At 43.2% G+C, this 18,174-nt stretch overlaps 1 protein-coding gene across 1 annotated transcript in view; it reads right to left on the bottom strand.

Moving 5' to 3' along the window:
• Positions 1-18,174, bottom strand: part of COL26A1 (collagen type XXVI alpha 1 chain) — a 176,990-nt gene that overhangs the window by 91,760 nt on the left and 67,056 nt on the right. Inside the window, 1 exon segment of the mRNA XM_060078616.1 lies at positions 9,694-9,791. Coding sequence (XP_059934599.1) covers positions 9,694-9,791 — 98 coding nt within the window.

The following is an 18,174-nucleotide window of genomic DNA, read 5'->3' as shown; positions in this document are numbered from 1 at the left end:
CTTAGTGTGGAAACAATATGATGACAGCAGATTCTCACCTGAAATAATGGATGCAAAAAGACAATAGAATGACCAAACTTTAAAATAACTGAAAGAAAAAAAAAATCAATCCACAATTATAAACTCAATAAAAATATTTTAAAATTAATGGAAAATGAAGTACTGTAGATAATGTGTAGAAACTGGAGCCCTTGTACATTGCTGGCGGAAATGTGAAATGGTGCAGCCACTATGAAAACAGTTTTGCAGTCTCTCAGCAAGTTAAACAGAAAATTACAAAATGACTCAGAAATCCCAATCCTAAGTATATACCAAAAAGAATCAAAAACAGGTGTTCAAACAAAAAACTGTACATGAATGTGCATAGCAGCACTAATCACAATAGCCAAAAGGTGGAAACAACCTAAATGTCCATCAACTGATGAATGAATAAACAAAAGTAGTGCATCCGTATAATGGAATACTATTCATTATTCAGATATATGCCACAACTTGGATGAAGCTTCAAACATTATGTCAAGGGCTTCCCTGGTGGCACAGTGGTTAAGGATCTGCCTGCCAATGCAGGGGACATGGGTTCGATCCCTAGCCCAGGAAGATCCCACATGCCACAGAGCAACTAAGCCCATGCACCACAACTACTGAGCCTGCACTCTAGAGCCCGTGAGCCACAACTACTGAGCCCACGTGCCACAACTACTGACCCTGCGTGCCACAACTATGGAAACCCACGCGCCTAGAGCCCATGCTCCGCAACAAGAGAAACCATGACTATGAGAAGCCTGTGCACCACAACAAAGACCCAACGCAGCCAAAAGTAAAAACAAAAAACCCCCACATTATGTTAAGTAAAAGAAGCCAGACACAAAGGCCACATATTATATGATTCCATTTACGTGAAATATCCAGAATAGGCAAATCAATAGAGACAGAAATCAGATTTGTGGTTGCCAAGGGCTAAGGGAAGGAGAGAATGAGAAATAACTGTTTAATGGGTGTAGGGTTTCCCTTTGGGGTGATAAAAAATTCTGGAACTAGATAGCGTGATGGTTGCAAAACATTGTGAATGTATTTAATGACACTGAATTATACACTTTAAAATGGCTGAAATGGTGAATTTTGTTATGTGTATTTTATGATATATATATATAATATAGATAGATGATAGATGGATAGATAGATAGATAAATATTAAGGCAAAATAGTTACTAAAATTTTTTTTTAATTTGAGAGAATTCACTACAAGCAGATCTGTACTACAAGCAATGCTGAAAGAACTTCTTGGGGTTGAGGAAAAAGGATTCTGGATGAAGGCTCAGAGTTCCAGGAAGAAATAAAGATCACTGGAAATGATAACTATGGAGTACAGAGAAGACTACTTTTCCTTCTCTTCACTTCTTAAATAGTAATCTGACTGTTTAATGCAAAAAAGTATAATATTGAATTGTAAAGTTTATAACATATTCATATTTAAAGCATATGAAGGACTTCCCTGGTGGCACAGTGGTTAAGAATCTGCCTGCCAATGAAGGGGACATGGGTTCAAGCCCTGGTCTGGGAAGATCGCACATGCTGTGGAGCAGCTAAACTACTGAAGCCCATGTGCCCTAGAGCCTGCATGCTGCAACTACTGAGCCCACATGCTGCAACTACTGAAGCCCGTGTGCTTAGAGCCCATGCTCTGCAACAAGGGAAACCACCCAATAAGAAGCCTGGGGACTGCAACGAAGAGTAGCCCCTGATCACTGCAACTGAGAAAGCCCATGCACAGAAACGAAGACCCAATGTCCCCCCAAATAAATAAATAAATAAATAAATAAATAAATAAATAAATAAATAAATAAATAAATCTTTAAAACAAACAAATAAATAAATAATAAAGCATATGACAACAATAGCACAAAGGATGGTGGGGTAGATAAATGAACTGTTAAAACTGTACTGTTAAAATGTTCTTTCATTTTACATGGAATAATCCCATATTTACTCTAAGTTTACTATGATAAATTAAGGATACAGATTTTAATCCTTAGAAGGAGTACTAATACATGATACAGAGAAGTATAACTAGAAACCCAATAAAGGAAAATATGTAACTTCTGCTTCCGGTCATGATAGACTGAGTCATACTGAATTTGCCCTCCCACCATAAACAACTAGAAAATGGGATGAAATTTATGAAACAAATGTTCACAGACATTGAACAATATGAGCACTGATTCCTGAGAGAAGGAAAACAAACAAGGTCATTCCTGGAAGCACTTTCTGCACTGGAGCACATGAGGGTGACACTATGTAGAACATGGCAATCTCTCTGAATTGAAGAGTGAGAAATCAGAGTACAGGGAGGCTGAGGCAAATTTGGTGAGAGGAATACCAGAGAAAAGAGAATTATGTAGAAAATTATTCATTCATGGGGTCATAACTTATTGAACTGTATACTTCTGGTGTGTGTAAATTAAATACACGTAATGAGTTGTATGCAAATTACACTTCAATAAAGTTAATTTAAAATGTGTAAATAATTATTAAAATAAGAAATAGAAAACATGTGTGGCCCTATATAGATGAAAGAGAATGAATTTGTTATCAAAAACTTCCCCACAGGGGCTTCCCTGGTGGCGCAGTGGTTGAGAATCCGCCTGCCGATGCAGGGGACACGGGTTCATGCCCCGGTCCGGGAGGATCCCACATGCCGTGGAGTGGCTGGGCCCGTAAGCCATGGCTGCTGAGCCTGTGCATCCGGAGCCTGTGCTCCATGGCAGGAGAGGCCACAACGGTGAGAGGCCCGCGTACCGAAAAAAAAAAAAAAAAAAAAACTTCCCCACAAAGAAAACTACAGGTCCAGATGGTTTCACTGTGAACTCAAAGTTCAATTAAACTCTTAAGGAAAAAGGAATATGATCTTTAAAAAAAAAAAAAAGTTTTCAGAAAATAGAGGAGGAAAAATGCCCAAGTCTTTTTATGAGAACAGCTAAGTCCTCATAATTAGAGACACTAGAAGGAAGGAAAATTACAGATAAATAACAAATATGGAAATATAAAAAAGAATAATGTATCTAAAAGAAGTTTATCCCAGTAATAATAAGGTTATTCCCAGGAACAAAAAGTTAGTTTAGTATTCCAAATCAATGCAATGTGCCACATTGGCATAATGAAGGATAAAAATATAATCATCTCAATATAGATGCAGAAAAAGCGTTTGATAAGATTCAGCACCTATTCCTGACAAATACTCTCAACAAACTTAGAAGTGACTGTCCTCATCTAATAAATGGCATATATAAAAAATCTGGGCCTGTGAGCCATGGCCGCTGAGCCTGCGCATCTGGAGCCTGTGCTCCGCAACGGGAGAGGCCACAACAGTGAGAGGCCCATGTACCGCAAAAAAAAAAAAAAAAAAAAAATCTGCTGCTAATCACATACTTAATAATTAATTGTGAAATATTGAGAATTTCTCCCCTATGATAAGGAACAAAGCAAGTATATCTATTCTCACCACTTCTATTAAACCTTTTACTAGAAGTTCTAGCCAGTCCAATAAGGCAAGAAAAAGAAATAAAAGGCAAAATATTTGAAAGGAAAAAGCAAAAATGTTTTTGTTCACAGAAGACATGATAGTTTATTTAGAAAATCCAAACAAATCAATAAATAAGCTGCTAGAACTAATAAATGGATTTAGCATGGTTTTCAGACACAAGATCAATATTCAAAAATCAAATATATTTCTATATAGTAACAGCAAAATGATTATAATATGAAAAATTTTAAAGCAATCCCATTTTTTAGAAGCACTAAAAATATGAAATACTTAGAAATACATGTAATAAAAGACAAGCAAGCCCTTCACTGTGAAAGCTACAAAAATTGCTGAGAAAAATTAAAGGCTTATATGAATGGAGAGCTATACCATGATCATGAATCAGAAGATTCACTATTAAGACCTCCATTCTCCCCAAATTGGTCTGCAAATTCATCACAATCCTAATCCCAATTCCAATAGATTTTTTTTTCCGTAGACATTGATAAAAGGATTGTAAAATTTTTATGGAAATGCAAAAGAACTAGAGTGGTCAAAACAGTCTTAAAAAAGAAGAAATTACAATTACATACCATTCCATTCTTACTGGAACAGCTAAATTTAAAAAGACTAATAACATCAAATCTCAGCAAGAATGTGGAACAATTGGAACACTTTGCTTGTGAGAGTATAGAATGTTAACATCTCTTTGGAAAACAACTTGGCTGTTTCTTATTAAAATTAAACAACTCAGTTAAAAACAGGCAAAAGTCTTGAAAAGACACTTCACAAAAGAATATATACAAATGGCTAGTAAGCACATCAGTTAGGCATACAAAAAGATGCTCAACATCATAAGTCAACAGGGAAGAGCAAATTAAAATCACAATGAGAAAGCATTTCATACCCACTAGAATGGCTAAAATTAAAGGCTGACAACACCAAATGTTGCCAAGGATATGGAGCAATTAGAACATACTTTGCTAACAGGAGTGTAACATGGTAAAACCACGTTAGAAAACAGTTTGGCTCTTTCTTATAAAGTTAACCATACACCACAACCGAGCAATTCCACTCCTAGGGATTTACCCAAAGGAAGTAAAAACATACATATGTTCACAGAAGCTTTATTCTTAAAGGCCAAAACTAGAAATATCTCAACCATCTATCCACAGGAGAATGGGTGAATAAAATTGTGGTTATTTATACAATGGAACAATACTTAGTAACAAAAATAAACTACTGATACACATGTCACAACATCAATAAATCTCAAAAACATTATGCTAAGTGAAAGAAACTATACACAAAAGAGTATATACTGTATGGTTCCATTTACATGAAGTTCAAGAATAGGTAAAACTGATCTATGATGATAGAAATTAGAACAGAGGTTGCTAAGTGGGGGAACTTTCTGGGAGGTGATGGAAACATGTATGCATTTATCAAAACTCATCAAATTGTACACTTAGAACTGGTGTACTCTGTATATGTAAATTTTACCTCAGTTAAAAAAAAAGATGTTTACAGCAATTTTTAAAATGCAAACGGCTTAAATATCTTCTAGTGGGGGATAGTTAATAAAGTGTATACCCAAACTCCACACCACTGAAAATGATACGAGAGAAAGCAACCTATTGACAAGGAGAGATGTTCATGATAATTTATGTGTAAAAGAAAGTTATCAAACAGCATGTAGAGTACAACAGATGTGTAAGCACAGAAAAAGGTCTGGAGGCTTTTCATCAAAGTGAGACTGGAGGTTACCTTAAGAGGTATAATTCTGGATGTTTTCACTTTTTCTACACGGAACACGTACTTGCTTTTGTAATAAGAAAAAAATAGTTTTAGATAGATGTTATAGATCCATAGATACAGTTGATTCTCCTTATTCATGGTAGTTAACATTTCATAAAGTCCCCAGAACTCTGAATTAGTGAATACTGAACCATCACTCATGGGGGAAATACAGGATTTGGTTCCTGTGAGTGTCTGGTCACAACATTTTCATCAGCTAATCAATACATAACCTTGTTTTATGTGGGCTTTTATCTAAAGACATCTTATTGAACATATATTGTAGATTCACTAACGTTGAACTCACAGCCAACAGCACTATAACTCATGCCGAACAAAGCTTACTTAACGCATGTATTTTCTCAGGAAGGCGCATCATAGTCTTTTTGCACTTAAGAACACTGGACAGCACTATGCTTGGGGACATTTTGGACAAGGGAACTGTCACAAAAAAAGCGGGGGGGGGGCACAAAAATGCGAAAAACACGGCACTAAACAGACCATGAAAAGGACACTTGTTTGCGTGAGAACTGGAACGAGGAAGCAGAGGGTCACCTTGTTCAACCTCAGCTGGTAACACACGTGTTAGGCGACTCAAATTTTCTGTCACTCTGCACATAGCTGTGAATGACCACAAAAGTGGTCATTGATTGGGGGGGGTAACAAATAAATTTCAGCAAGTAGGCCAAATTCACAAATATGGAATCCTCAAATAGTTAGGATCAACTGTATATAGACTTATCTATGGAGGAAAGTATCCCCAAGTCTCGGGCCAGCACTCCTGGGGTGTCCAGGGAGGAAAGGGAGGGGGAGACCCATCAGGGGGGAAGCAGGCCCAGAGACAGGCCACCTGGGAGGCAAGAGCCACCTACCCCAAGGCAGTCCCAGCCCCAAGTCATAAGACCAGAGACCTGACAACTTGGAAGGAAAGCCAGACACAGCAGAGAAAGATGCATCTCCTGGGGAATCTCATCTGAACCAAAGCAAAACCACAGAGGAGGGCACCTCTGACCTGTTGGATTTCCAGAGAGGCTGGACTGGGAACCGAGTGGGAGTTCATGGTCCAGACCCCTCCACAACCATCTCAGGAATGTGTCTGAAGTCACGGACACCGCCTTGATTTTGTCTTCTGTCATTACTGTTTCATGTTTGGGAATGCAGAGTCTTTACCAGGGCTTACAGGAGCCAGTCCCGACCTCAGCCCAGGGCCTCACGCTCCCAGGAATTCCTCAGCCCCGCAGGGTTCCCAGTACCCTCATGCTCAGAGCTGGGAAGGGGCTGCTCAACCCTGATACTCCCTGAAAGAGGCAAGCTTCATCCCATGCCCTAAGATGAACACGCATCCCTCATCGAAGTGGGCGAATCTGGAAGGTTCCTCCACCAGGGAGGGGCTGGCAGAGAATCTGAGGCTGACAGTGTCTGGAGTGGTACCGACACCTCTTAATAATTAGCTCAGGACGCCCAGACGTTTCTGGTGAGTGCATTGATAATCCATATCCCTGTGGTCTACCAGGTCAGAGCTTTCTTCTGGAGGTGAGGTGCCAAGCTCTCAAGGGCGGGCACCTTTGGGGGCATTTGACTCACAGTTACATCTCCTCTCCCAGGAAGGATGGGCCCCCAGCCCTGCTTGAACCTACTTCTGTCCAGATGGGCAGAACCTCCCTGAGGACGAGGATTGCCCCCCACATATGCCAGGTCTGCTGCTCGCCAAATGCTGTGCTTCATCCATTCGGTCTGCAAGAATTACCCAAAACATGGACGTGGGCAAAAAGGTGATGGCCTAACCTTTCAGTGTCATGCTACAGCATTCTCTAAGGAGCCCACCCAAGGGCCATGGGACATCCTGGGGGAAGTTCACCTTGTTTATTTGCCATTCACTGTGTATTACAGCCCAGGTTCTGCAAAGCTGGATGCTAACTTGTACAAAACTGGGGATATGTAAATGATTTCTGCTCAGTAGAAAGGATAACCCCAAAGGTTTTGTTTTTATTGTCCTGTAGGATCTAACGTAGTGATTTTATTTCAGGTTCTTATTTCATATATATTTAAAATATATCATAGTTCCTATATTTTCATATGTGTGAAATATATGCATTATATATGTGTATATACATATATATGTGTATACACACACACACACACACACACCAGTAAACCTAACCCAAAGAGAGGTCTAGTCTTTGCACTTGACTCCTGGGAGGTATCTCTAAGCTCTTGAAACGTCCTATCTGATAAGAGGGTCTGGGAGCCTTGGGCCAGATAGTCTATGCCAACATTGTGATTTCTGGGGGCATCCCTTGTGCCAGCTCAACCACCAGAGGGGCTAGAAACAGCTCAGCCATGCCGGAAGCCACCATGTATACACGACTGAGTCCCACTAAGAGCTCTGGTTCAGGGAAGCAACCTAAGCATGGTCTTGGGGACCTCAATCTGCATATTTATCAGTTTCTCTAATCTCTTTTGAATCAGCTTTGCCATGTTGCTGGTTCCACAATCCATGAGTTCAACACAACGCACGCTCACAAGCCACTTGTGTGAGAATTATGACTTACACATTTTGAGACTTACTACACTTCATCTCGTGGTTCATTCATTCCTCTAATGAAGAGAATATGAAGAGAGATGAAAAACATATACGCTCCAGCACTGACTGCAGTGTTTCCAAGAGAGAAAGGAAGGGGCCCCATTCGGGTGGGGCTTAGTTACCCCTAGAGGAACTGGACAGCCCTGCAGGGTGGTGAGGGGCGGGGGGAGGCCGATGTGAAGACATATGATTATAGTTGGCTGAGGCCATGACGAGGTGGCGGTGGTGGGGGGGGCCCTCGGAGGCTCCGGAGCTGAAAGAAGGACTCAGGAGCCTTCCTAAGGATTAGGGAGGGCTTCTAAAGTTGAGGTCTTGATGGCAAGCCAGTACTTCATCGGGTGGAGCCAACGGTATTTATTTTATTAGTCACTGAAAAGCGCTGAGTCAGTTACTTAAGGGTAAATCAGTCACTGCCCTTGAAAGCCCTGTCTCCCCAGCCCCTCACAGAATCCAGAGGACAGGTCTGCTCTACTCTGTTGGAGGGGCCAGAGTTCTCTCCCACAACCATGGTCCAAATCCTGGTTCTGAGGGCCTCCGACCTCAACAAGGGACCCAGTGTGAGCTGTGGTCACTCAACACAAAAAGCACAAAGTCCTGCCACCCACGCCTTCACCTGGGGGAGCCAGGCCTCCCCTCAGCCCCTCACACCTGGGGTCCCTTCTGTTTCTCCCCAAAGAAAGGCAGTCCTGTGCCCCCCAAGTATGGGCCAGCCCCTGAGGCTGTCCACCTCCCTTCCCAGAATCAGGCTCACAAACCAGTAAAGGAGGTACCACTGGATGCTTCCACGTCCCAACCCCTTCCTTCAGCTCAGCTTTGGGCCACAGGCTCACTGAAGCATCATCATCATTGTTATTACTGCTCTTCCTGTTCTTAGGCTATTATTTGTAATCCAAAGACTTTTAGGCAGTTTACAATAAAAGTATACACATATAGAGTACTTATATTTTAAATATACATATAACTAAAATCAGTAAGTTATGTAATAAAAAAAGATGAGAGAGGATCATTTTGTCAGAAAGTAGAGGTTGAGGAGAACTACTGTTTCCAAATTCAAATCTGACCCTTGAGCCTTGGGACTGCCCAGCTCTTCTGGAAAACCAGGTGGGCTGCAAACCTGTTTGTCAGGCAGGACCCACTGTCCCTGGATGTGAGTGCGGCAGGGATGGGCTCTGTCGCTGTCTCTGAATCCCACCTGAGCGCTGCTCTCTGGGCCCATCAAGCTCCAGAGCCAGAGTGAGCCTGGCTCCGGGGCTCAGAAGGAAGGCTCCGGCTCTGGGTCCCGACCTCCCCTCCTCCCTCTGGGCACCTGCCTAGCAACAGGGTCAGGGCAGCAGGTGAGGCCTTCCTGCTGCTGCCGCCCACCAGGTCCATCTGCCTTATTCTACAACCGGCATGGCTTCAAGGCTCCTGGCTCCTCATCTGCATTTGCTCAGAGCCCAGATATCCAGCTCTGCCTGCCCCGGCTCTGGGGTAAGTCAGAGCCAGAGCAGAAGAAATAGGCTGTACACTGACTCTCCTCCTCAGGCCAGGGCTTACGATTCTCCTTCATGCCTGGCCCAAGCAGTGCACACGGGACCCCACCTCTGTGCCCACACGCAGGATGCCGGGCTCTCCCCAGTTTGGCCAGTCCCGAGCATTTGGTTCAGAGATGCTTAGGAAAAAGAAGGAAGGAATGTGGAAGAAAGGAGAGCTGCTCACAGAAGGAGGGCAGGGGAGGGAGGAGCATCCATAGACTCTGAAGCTCGGCCCGGCCAGCACCCCTCCTCTTGCCCCCTGCCCCCGGCAGACTCACCCTCGTCACAGTTGCTCCCGGTAAAGCCAGGGCAGCACCTCCACTCCAGCGCCGTCACTGTGCGGTAGGACACTCTGTACGTGGGTCTGATCAGAGTCCTGTAACTAACACAAGGGCAGAGTCAGGACAGTGTGAGCACCTACCCGCCCACCCCAGATCCCACTCCTGCTGAAACCACCCAGCCTAGGGCTCTGGGAGCCCCCCAGGCAGTAGAGCCCATCATCCTAGCTCTGTGCTCACAGGCTATGCGGCCCTGGGTGAGTGACCACCCCTCTCTGTGTCGGGTGCATTGTAAAGTCCCTTCCAGCTCTGCCTTCCCACAAATCTCCAAGGGTGGTCCCCTAGGGTGGGGAAATGACTGCTACAGACTGAATTGTGTCTCCCAGAAATCATATGTTGAAGCCCTAACCCCCACAATGTGACTGTACTTAAGCATAGGCTCTGAAGAGGTAATTAGGTTAAATGAGGTCAGAGGGGTGGGCCCATAATCCAATAAGATTGGTGGCCTTTTAAGAAGAGGAGGACAAACAGAGATCTCTCTCTGTGTACATGTACACACTGAACAAAGGCCATGTGAGGACACAGAGAGGTGGCTGGCTGAGAAAATAAATTTCTGTGTTGCAGCCATCTGGTCCATGATATTTTGTTAAGGCAGCCCAAGATAATGAATAAGGAAAAGAAAAATATCATTAGAACCTGTACAACTTCCAACCACCCACAAGTCACTTAACTCCAACCTTTTTCCCAATCATTATTTCTTTTGGTTGATTCATCCAATGAATATATATATGTATTTTTTTTGGCCGCACCCCGTGGCATGTGGGATTTTAGTTCCCCAACCAGGGACTGAACCCCTGTCCCCTGTGGTAGAAGCATGGAGTCTTAACCACTGGACTGCCAGGGAAGTCCCCAATGAATATTTATTGAGCATCAACTACAGGCAATACTGTGGTCACAGATTAATAAAATGTAGTCCCATCCTTGAGAAAATCCCAGCCTGATAGATGAGAGAGAGACACTCCAGTGAATACTTGCAATTCAGTAGTGGGGCCCTTGCAGCAACGAAATGCTCCTGCAAACTACTGTGGGATTCCATGGTAAATTTTCACCCAATTTTGAAATTTTTCTTGAAAATAAGTTTGATATTATTTTGTAAAACTCAAGAATAGTGAATATAAAATATATGACCAAACCACACTGAGATATCACCTAACGCCTGTTAGAATGGCTATTATCAAAAAGACAAGAAATAAGTGTCGGTGAGGATATGGAGAAAAGGGAACCTTCATGCACTGTTGATGGGAATGTAAATCGGAAACCACGGAAAACAGTACGGTAGTTGCTAAAAAAGTTAGAAATAGAACTACCATAACATCCACTTCTGGGTGTTTATCCAAAGGAAATGAAAACACTAACTCAAAAAGATATCTGAACCCCCATGTGCACTGCAGCATTATTTGCAATAGCCAAGATATGGAAGCAACCAAAGTATCCATCAATGGGTGAGTGGATAAAGAAAATGTGGCACATGCACACACACACACACACACACACACACACACACTAGAATATTATTCAGCATAAAAAAGAATGAAATCTTGCCATTTTTGACAACATGGAAAGACCTTGGACAAATACTGTATGATCTCCCTTATAGGTGGACTCTAAAAACAAAAAAATGAAAACAAACCAAGCTTATAGATACAGAGAACAGACTGGTGGTTGCCAGAAGCTGGGGGACGGTGGATAGGGAGCAGTGCAAAATGGGTGAAGCTGGTCAAAAGGCACAAACTTCCAGTTATAATAAGTCATGGGATGTAATGTACAGCATGACAACTATAGTTAATAATACTGTATTGCATATTTGAAAATTGCTGAGAGTAGATCTTAAAAGTTCTCATTACAAGAAAAAATATTTTTATAACTACTTGTGGTGACAGATGTTAACTAGACTTATTTGTGGTGATCATTTCACAACATACACAAATATCGAATCACTATGTTGCACACATGAAACTAATTCAATGTTATCTATCACTTACACCTCAGTGAACACACACACACAAACACAAAAACATATGACTGATTTTCACGAGGGGCAAAAATTCGGCTTTATTATTCAATTTACACGCATCATTATAACTTGGCTGCTTGATAAAGTCTGCACAACTTCCTCTTGAAAGCAAAACTGCATGACTTCACAGAATTTGCATCTGCTGACACCAAGCAACTTAATCGTGAATGGGAAAATTATGAATTAATTGGTGGCAGCAGGCGTGACGTTTTGAGATGCACTGTTGACAGGAAAATACATAAGTCAGGTTTTGAATTTCAGAAATACTGCACTAAATCTGAAGAATCCTGCTACACTAATTTTTCTTTCAAAAAAAAAAAAATCCTCTCACTCATGTTTCGTAAACATTCCGGCAAACCAGCTTCCCCTCTGGAGCTCTAAGTGGGAAGGCGGGGGGCGGGGCAGGGGCTGGCAGTGCACAGCCAGGGGCTGGAACTTTCAAGTGAGGAGCCAGAAGTCTGCACGGAGAAGTGCCCAAGAGCAAATGCAGGCCTTTGGACTCTCAGATCCACGGCAGGAAGCAGCTGGCATAGGCCACTGTGGAGGGGGTGGGAGGGTGGCAGAGGACCAGTCATTGTCACCACTAGTTATAGAAGGAGCCTGGTGGGACATAAGTGGGTAGGCGAGACTGGGTCCAAGGAGTCCAAATAGACTGTCTGTATGACAAACACACACTCACACAATTTCTCACTCACATGTACACTCACATGCTCACACACACACACACACACACACACACACATACGCTCACACCCTCTTCCTGCTGCAAATTTCCCAGCCAGGAACTGGCCCAGCTGGGAAAGGGAAGACGCTTTAATTTCAATTTAAAAAGTCAGTTTTAAAACTAATTCTTGAAAGAAGATTGTTGCTCTGGCTGAGAGGGACCAGAAAAGCTATGGAATCCCTCCCATAACCACTGCACCATGGAGGAGATGGAGCCCCGGGCTGTGGGGTCATAAGCTGAGAGTTTAGGGCCCTGCCCCTGATTCACCATGTGAACTGCACACGTTCCTTAACCTCCCTGAGCCCGTTTCCGGGTCTGCACGCTGAGGACTGGGATGCTGGCTATGAGGCTCCCTGGGAGAGCACGTGTGAGAGTGGAAAGGGATGTGTAGCTGCTGGGCTTGCGAAACACAGATCTGACCCCTTTCTTCCTGGCCAGCACCTTTCACCTGTCCCCACTGTGGTCAGGAGAGAGTCTGAGCTGTTTAGCCACGGGGCCCAGCCCTTCTCCAGCTGCCACAGCTGCCCTCAGGCCCCCTGTGCCATAGGCTGCCCCTCGGCCTGCAGCCCATGAGCCCTCCAAAGGCGCCAGGCACTCCTCACTTCATGCCCTGAGTGATGATGGTGATAAAATAATAATAGCTATAGTAAGAGCTTTGCGTACTTACCACGTATCAGGCACAGTTCTGAGTGCTTTACATTTGCTGACTCATAACAACCCTGACAGGTGGATGCTATTACTATTCCTAATTTACAGATGAGGAAACCGAGGCACCGAGAGCTTCAGTAACTTTATCAAGGTCACACTGCTAGAAGATGGTGGAACTTGGTTCCAAACCCAGGCAGAATTAGCAGAACCTAGCAATACTAATTTGTGTTCGTTCAGTACAGGGGAACATTGTTCCTCCCTGCATCTGCACAAGGGACTGATCTCAGGCCCCTGAACCAGAGGGAGAGCTCATACCCCAGAGAAGGTCTCTTTCTGCCCCCTCCTTCTGAGGGCCACGGGCTGGCCTGTCCCACTGCGGGACCAGAAGCATCCTGGTGGCCTGCGAAGTCCAGGAGCAGGGCGAGCCAGTAGGTGGCGCTGCTTCCCCAGTCCAGCAGGCCAGGGCTCAGACCCTCAGATCTCCCCTGAATGCCCAGGGCAGGTGCAAGTGTTCATGGGCTGTCCCCATCGTTTCACCCTCCATGAAGAACTCCCAGCCCTTCCCCTGGGCTCCAGTCTGCAAACTCACTGATCTTTCTAAAATGAAGATCCGCTTTTGTGACTTCCCACACTCTTTAGGTCAGCAAATAAGGCCCTGCCTACCTTTCTCCCCTCCACTCCTCCCACCACAGCACAAACAAGCAGCTCTTCCTGCCTCTGGGCCTTTGCACATACATGCAGGCTCCTCTGCCCACTCACTCCTCCTTCTTTACTCTGCTGAGTAAAATCCCCAAGAGCCTTCAGGTTGTGACTCCACATCCCCTTCTCTGTGAAGCACCCCCAGCCCCAGCCAGAGCTGACAGGCTCCCTCCTCAGTACCCCCAACACCCTGTACACAGCTTGGTTTTACGTGTGGGGTTGCCTGCCATGTGCCGGGCACTGGGAATACAAGAATGAAGGAGGCAGCACGAGCTCCACTCTGCCAGAGCTGGTGGCACTAATCCTGCATCACACACATGAATATGTGGCCACGCGTGGTGGTCAGTGCCAGGGAGGAAAGCGCTGAATTCACTCCTCACATTGTAATGGATTTGTTTTCTCTTTTAAAATTAAAATATAATTTACATGCAGTAAAACACAGATGGTCCCCAACTTATGATGGTTTGACTTACAATTTTTTGGATTTCACCATGGTGTGAAAGTGATACGCATTCAGTAGAGACCATACTTGGAATTTTGAATTTTGATCTTTTCCCCAGGCTAGCCATATGGGGTATGGTACTCTCTGGTGATGATGGGAAGCTCCCAGTCAGCCCTGCGATCACAAGCGTAAACAACCAATACTCAACAGGGTACTGTGTTGCCAGCATTTTTTTCGATACTGTGTTTCACATTTTCCCGTCCCATCGTATCTACAAAATGCCCATCTGTGTCTCCTGCTTCTGGTGAGAAGAAGAAGAGGAGGGCAATTACTCTTGAGATGAAACTCAAGATAACTACCCAGCATGAAGGCGGTAAGCCAGTAACAGCCGTCACAGGTGAGCGAGGACTTTAGCAATCGATGATCTTGACCATCTTAAAGGATAAGAAGCAAATGAGTGATGCAGTGAAATCATCAGCATTGGTTAAATTCACTGTCATCATGAAGAAAAGGGCTGGGCTGACGGATGACATGGAAAAAAAAAATTGTCTGGGAATTTCCTGGTGGTCCAGTGATTAGGACTCCGTGCTTTCACTGCTGAGGGCGCGGGTTCAGTCCCTTGTGGGGGGACTAAGATCCCGCAAGCTGCAACGTGCAGCCAAATAAATAAAAAAATAAATAAATAAATAAAACTTGTCACGTGGATGGAAGACCAGGTACAGAAGTTCATAGCCTACTGACCAGCCAGGCTAAGGCAAGCAGTCTTTCCATACACTAAAAAAGTGTGTCGATGATTCTACAAATAACGCAAATGTTTATACCAAGTTATGGCCGGTTCCAATGCTTCAAAAGGCAGCATAGTTTTCATAATGTGAAAGTCAGTGGTGAGGCAGCAAGTGCCAATATTGAAGGTGCCAAAGTTTTTAAGGAAGAGCTGCAGAGGATAATTGTGGATGAGAAATATTTGCCAGAACAAATATTGAATGTCAATGAAATGAGCTTGTTCTGGAAGTGTATGCCAGAGCATACATACATTCATCAAGAGTCCAAGACAATGCCAGGATTCAAGGCATTCGAACACTGTGTAAGGCTGCTTTGGGGTAGAAATGTTGCAGGGTTCGAGTTAAAGTTTTTCCTAACCTACCACTCGGAGATCCCTAGAGCATTCAAATATGTGAGTGAGCATTCATTTCCCGTTTGTTATCACCATCACAAGAAAGCCTGGATGACATAAGCATTGTTTGAAGCCTGGCTTTTGAAGTGTTTTATCCCTCAGACAAGAGAATATTGAAGACAAAACAACATCCCATTCAAGAGTCTGCTGATCGTAGACAACACTCCAGGGCATCCACAGCATACCAGCGACATGCATCCTGATGTCAAGGTTGTGCAGTTGCCACCGGACACAACTGCACTCATTCAACCCATGGACCAAAGCACCACAGCTACGTTCAAAGCACACTCTTTACACCAACTGTCTGTGCAGGCTGTTGAAGAGATGGGATCTGGCCGAACACTCTGAGAGTTTTGGAAAGCTTTTAGCATTCGAAATGCTACCCAGACCATCGCTGCCTCATGGGAAGGAGTCACATGGCAATGCATGAACAGCATTTAGAAGAAAGTTTTAAAGACATGCGTGAACACGTTCAAAGGCTTTAACTAAGATTCTGCTGTGGATGAAATAGTCCCAAGACATTAGTGCTTGGGAAACAGCTAGAATTGGACATTGACGAAGAGGATGTTCATGAGATTGTTGGTATTGAAGCTGAAGAACTTTCCACTGAGGAGCTGATCGAACTGGAGGAAGAAAGAAGGAAGGAAAGAGGAAGAAGTTATGCTTGAGGCACCAGGAAAGTTCACAGTAAAGAAACTGGCAGAGACGTTTGCTGCTATCAGCAGTGGTGTAAGGATGTTAGAAGAAATGGACGTCAATTATGAGACATTAGCAAGAGCTGACAGGCAGATACAGGATGTTCTTGCTTGCTCTAGAGAAATATAAAATGGAAAGAAGAAACAAACCGGACAGTCCAAACTTGATATCTCCCCAAAGAACACTATGCCTGCTAAACCATCAACAAGTGCCGATGCCCCAGTGCCTTCTCCCAGCTATTCTCCAGCCTTATCAGAAGAAATTGATGACCTTGTTGCTGTAGCATCCCCATCATCCAGCAATTAATCTTAGTTCAATGCTTCAAACATTCTTCAGGCCCAACGTGCCTTCAGCTGTGTATGATAACGGTGGGTACCCTTCCATTCTGTTATTCACTTTTAGTACAGTATTCAATAAATTACATGAGATGGCCAACACTTTACTATTAAACAGGGTTTGTATTAGATGAGTTTGCCCAACTGTAGGCTAATGGAAGTGTTCTCAGCATGTTTAAGGCAGGCTAGGCTAAGCTACAATGTTCAGTAGGTGTATTTAATGCATTTTCGACTTGCAATGGGTTTATTGCAAATGTAACCCCATTGTTAAGTCGAGGAAGATCTGTAGATAAATCTAGTGTTTAGCTCAGTGAACTCTTACCTATTCAATATGTTTACACCAACATTCCCATTGCTCCAAAGTCCTTTTGTGCCCCTTCCAAATTGATTACCCAGCCCCCAGACATAACCATTCTTCTGACTTCTCTCGCCAGATACCAGTTTTGCCTGTTCTAGAATTTTATATAAATGGAATCTTACAGCATGCACTCATTTGTGTCTGCCTTCTTTCACTCACCCATCATGTCTGTGAGGTTCATCTATGCTGTTAAGTGTAGCACTCCTTTGTTTCTTTTTATTGCTAGATAATATTCCATTATGCAAATATACCACAATGTGTCTATTCTCCTGTTCATGGACATTTGGATTATTACCAGTTTTGAGCTTTGATGAATAAAGACGCTATGAGTGTTTTCGTACAAGTCTTCATGGACACTTTTTCACTTCTCTAGGGTATATACCTAGAAATAAAATTGATGGGCCATAGGATGATTATATGTTTAACTTTAGTAGATGCTACAAACACTTGTCCCAAACCTATCTGGATGAACCAAGTTCACATGCCCAGCAGCAGTGTATGAGTTCCAGTTGCTCTATAACCTCGCCAACATTTGATACTGTCAATCATTTTCATTTTAGTCATTCTAGGGTGTATGCAGTACTCTTTTATTATGGTTTTAACTTGCAATTCCTACTGACTAAAGTTGAACCCCTTTTCATGCTTGCCAATTAGATATCTCCTCTTGTGAAGTGCCTGTTCAAGTCTTTTGCCCACTTTTAAATTGGGTTTTGGGTCTTTCTTGTTGATTTGTAAGATATATGAGAGACCTTTGTCAGATATATGTATTGTGAATGTTTTCTCCCAATATGTGGCTTGCCTTTTCATTTTCTTAAAGGTGTATTTTTTTATTAACTTGGAAGTATTTTTGATACCAGTTTTTAAAAAAAATATTTATTTATGTATGTATGTATATATTTATTTATTTTCACCAGGTCTTAGTTGCGGCAGGCGGGTTTCTTACGTTGTGGCATGCAAACTCTTAGTTGCAGCATGCATGTGGGATCTAGTTCCCTGACCAGAGATTGAACCCGGGCCCCCTGCATTGGGAGTGTGGAGTCTTATCCACTGCGCCACCAGGGAAGTCCCTTAAAGGTGTATTTTTAATGATCAGGTTGTAAATTTTGATCAAGTTCAATTTATCATTTTTAAAATTTTACTATCTGCTGGGTAGGAGTCAAGGTTCATTGTTTTCCATCTGGATATCCACTTGCTACAGCACAATTTATTGAAAAGACCTTCTTTTGGCCTAAATTTTCCCACTAAAATTAAATTATTTAGTGCCTTGTTGAAAATCAAATGATTGTTTAAATATGAGTATTTCTTGACTCTCTGTTCTGTTCCATTGATCT

This window comes from Mesoplodon densirostris, chromosome 16 (assembly GCF_025265405.1).
Source record: "Mesoplodon densirostris isolate mMesDen1 chromosome 16, mMesDen1 primary haplotype, whole genome shotgun sequence".
Taxonomy (NCBI): Eukaryota; Metazoa; Chordata; class Mammalia; order Artiodactyla; family Ziphiidae; genus Mesoplodon; species Mesoplodon densirostris.
The sequence above is the reverse complement of the archived record's forward strand: the minus strand, read 5'-3'. Positions and strand labels throughout refer to the sequence as shown.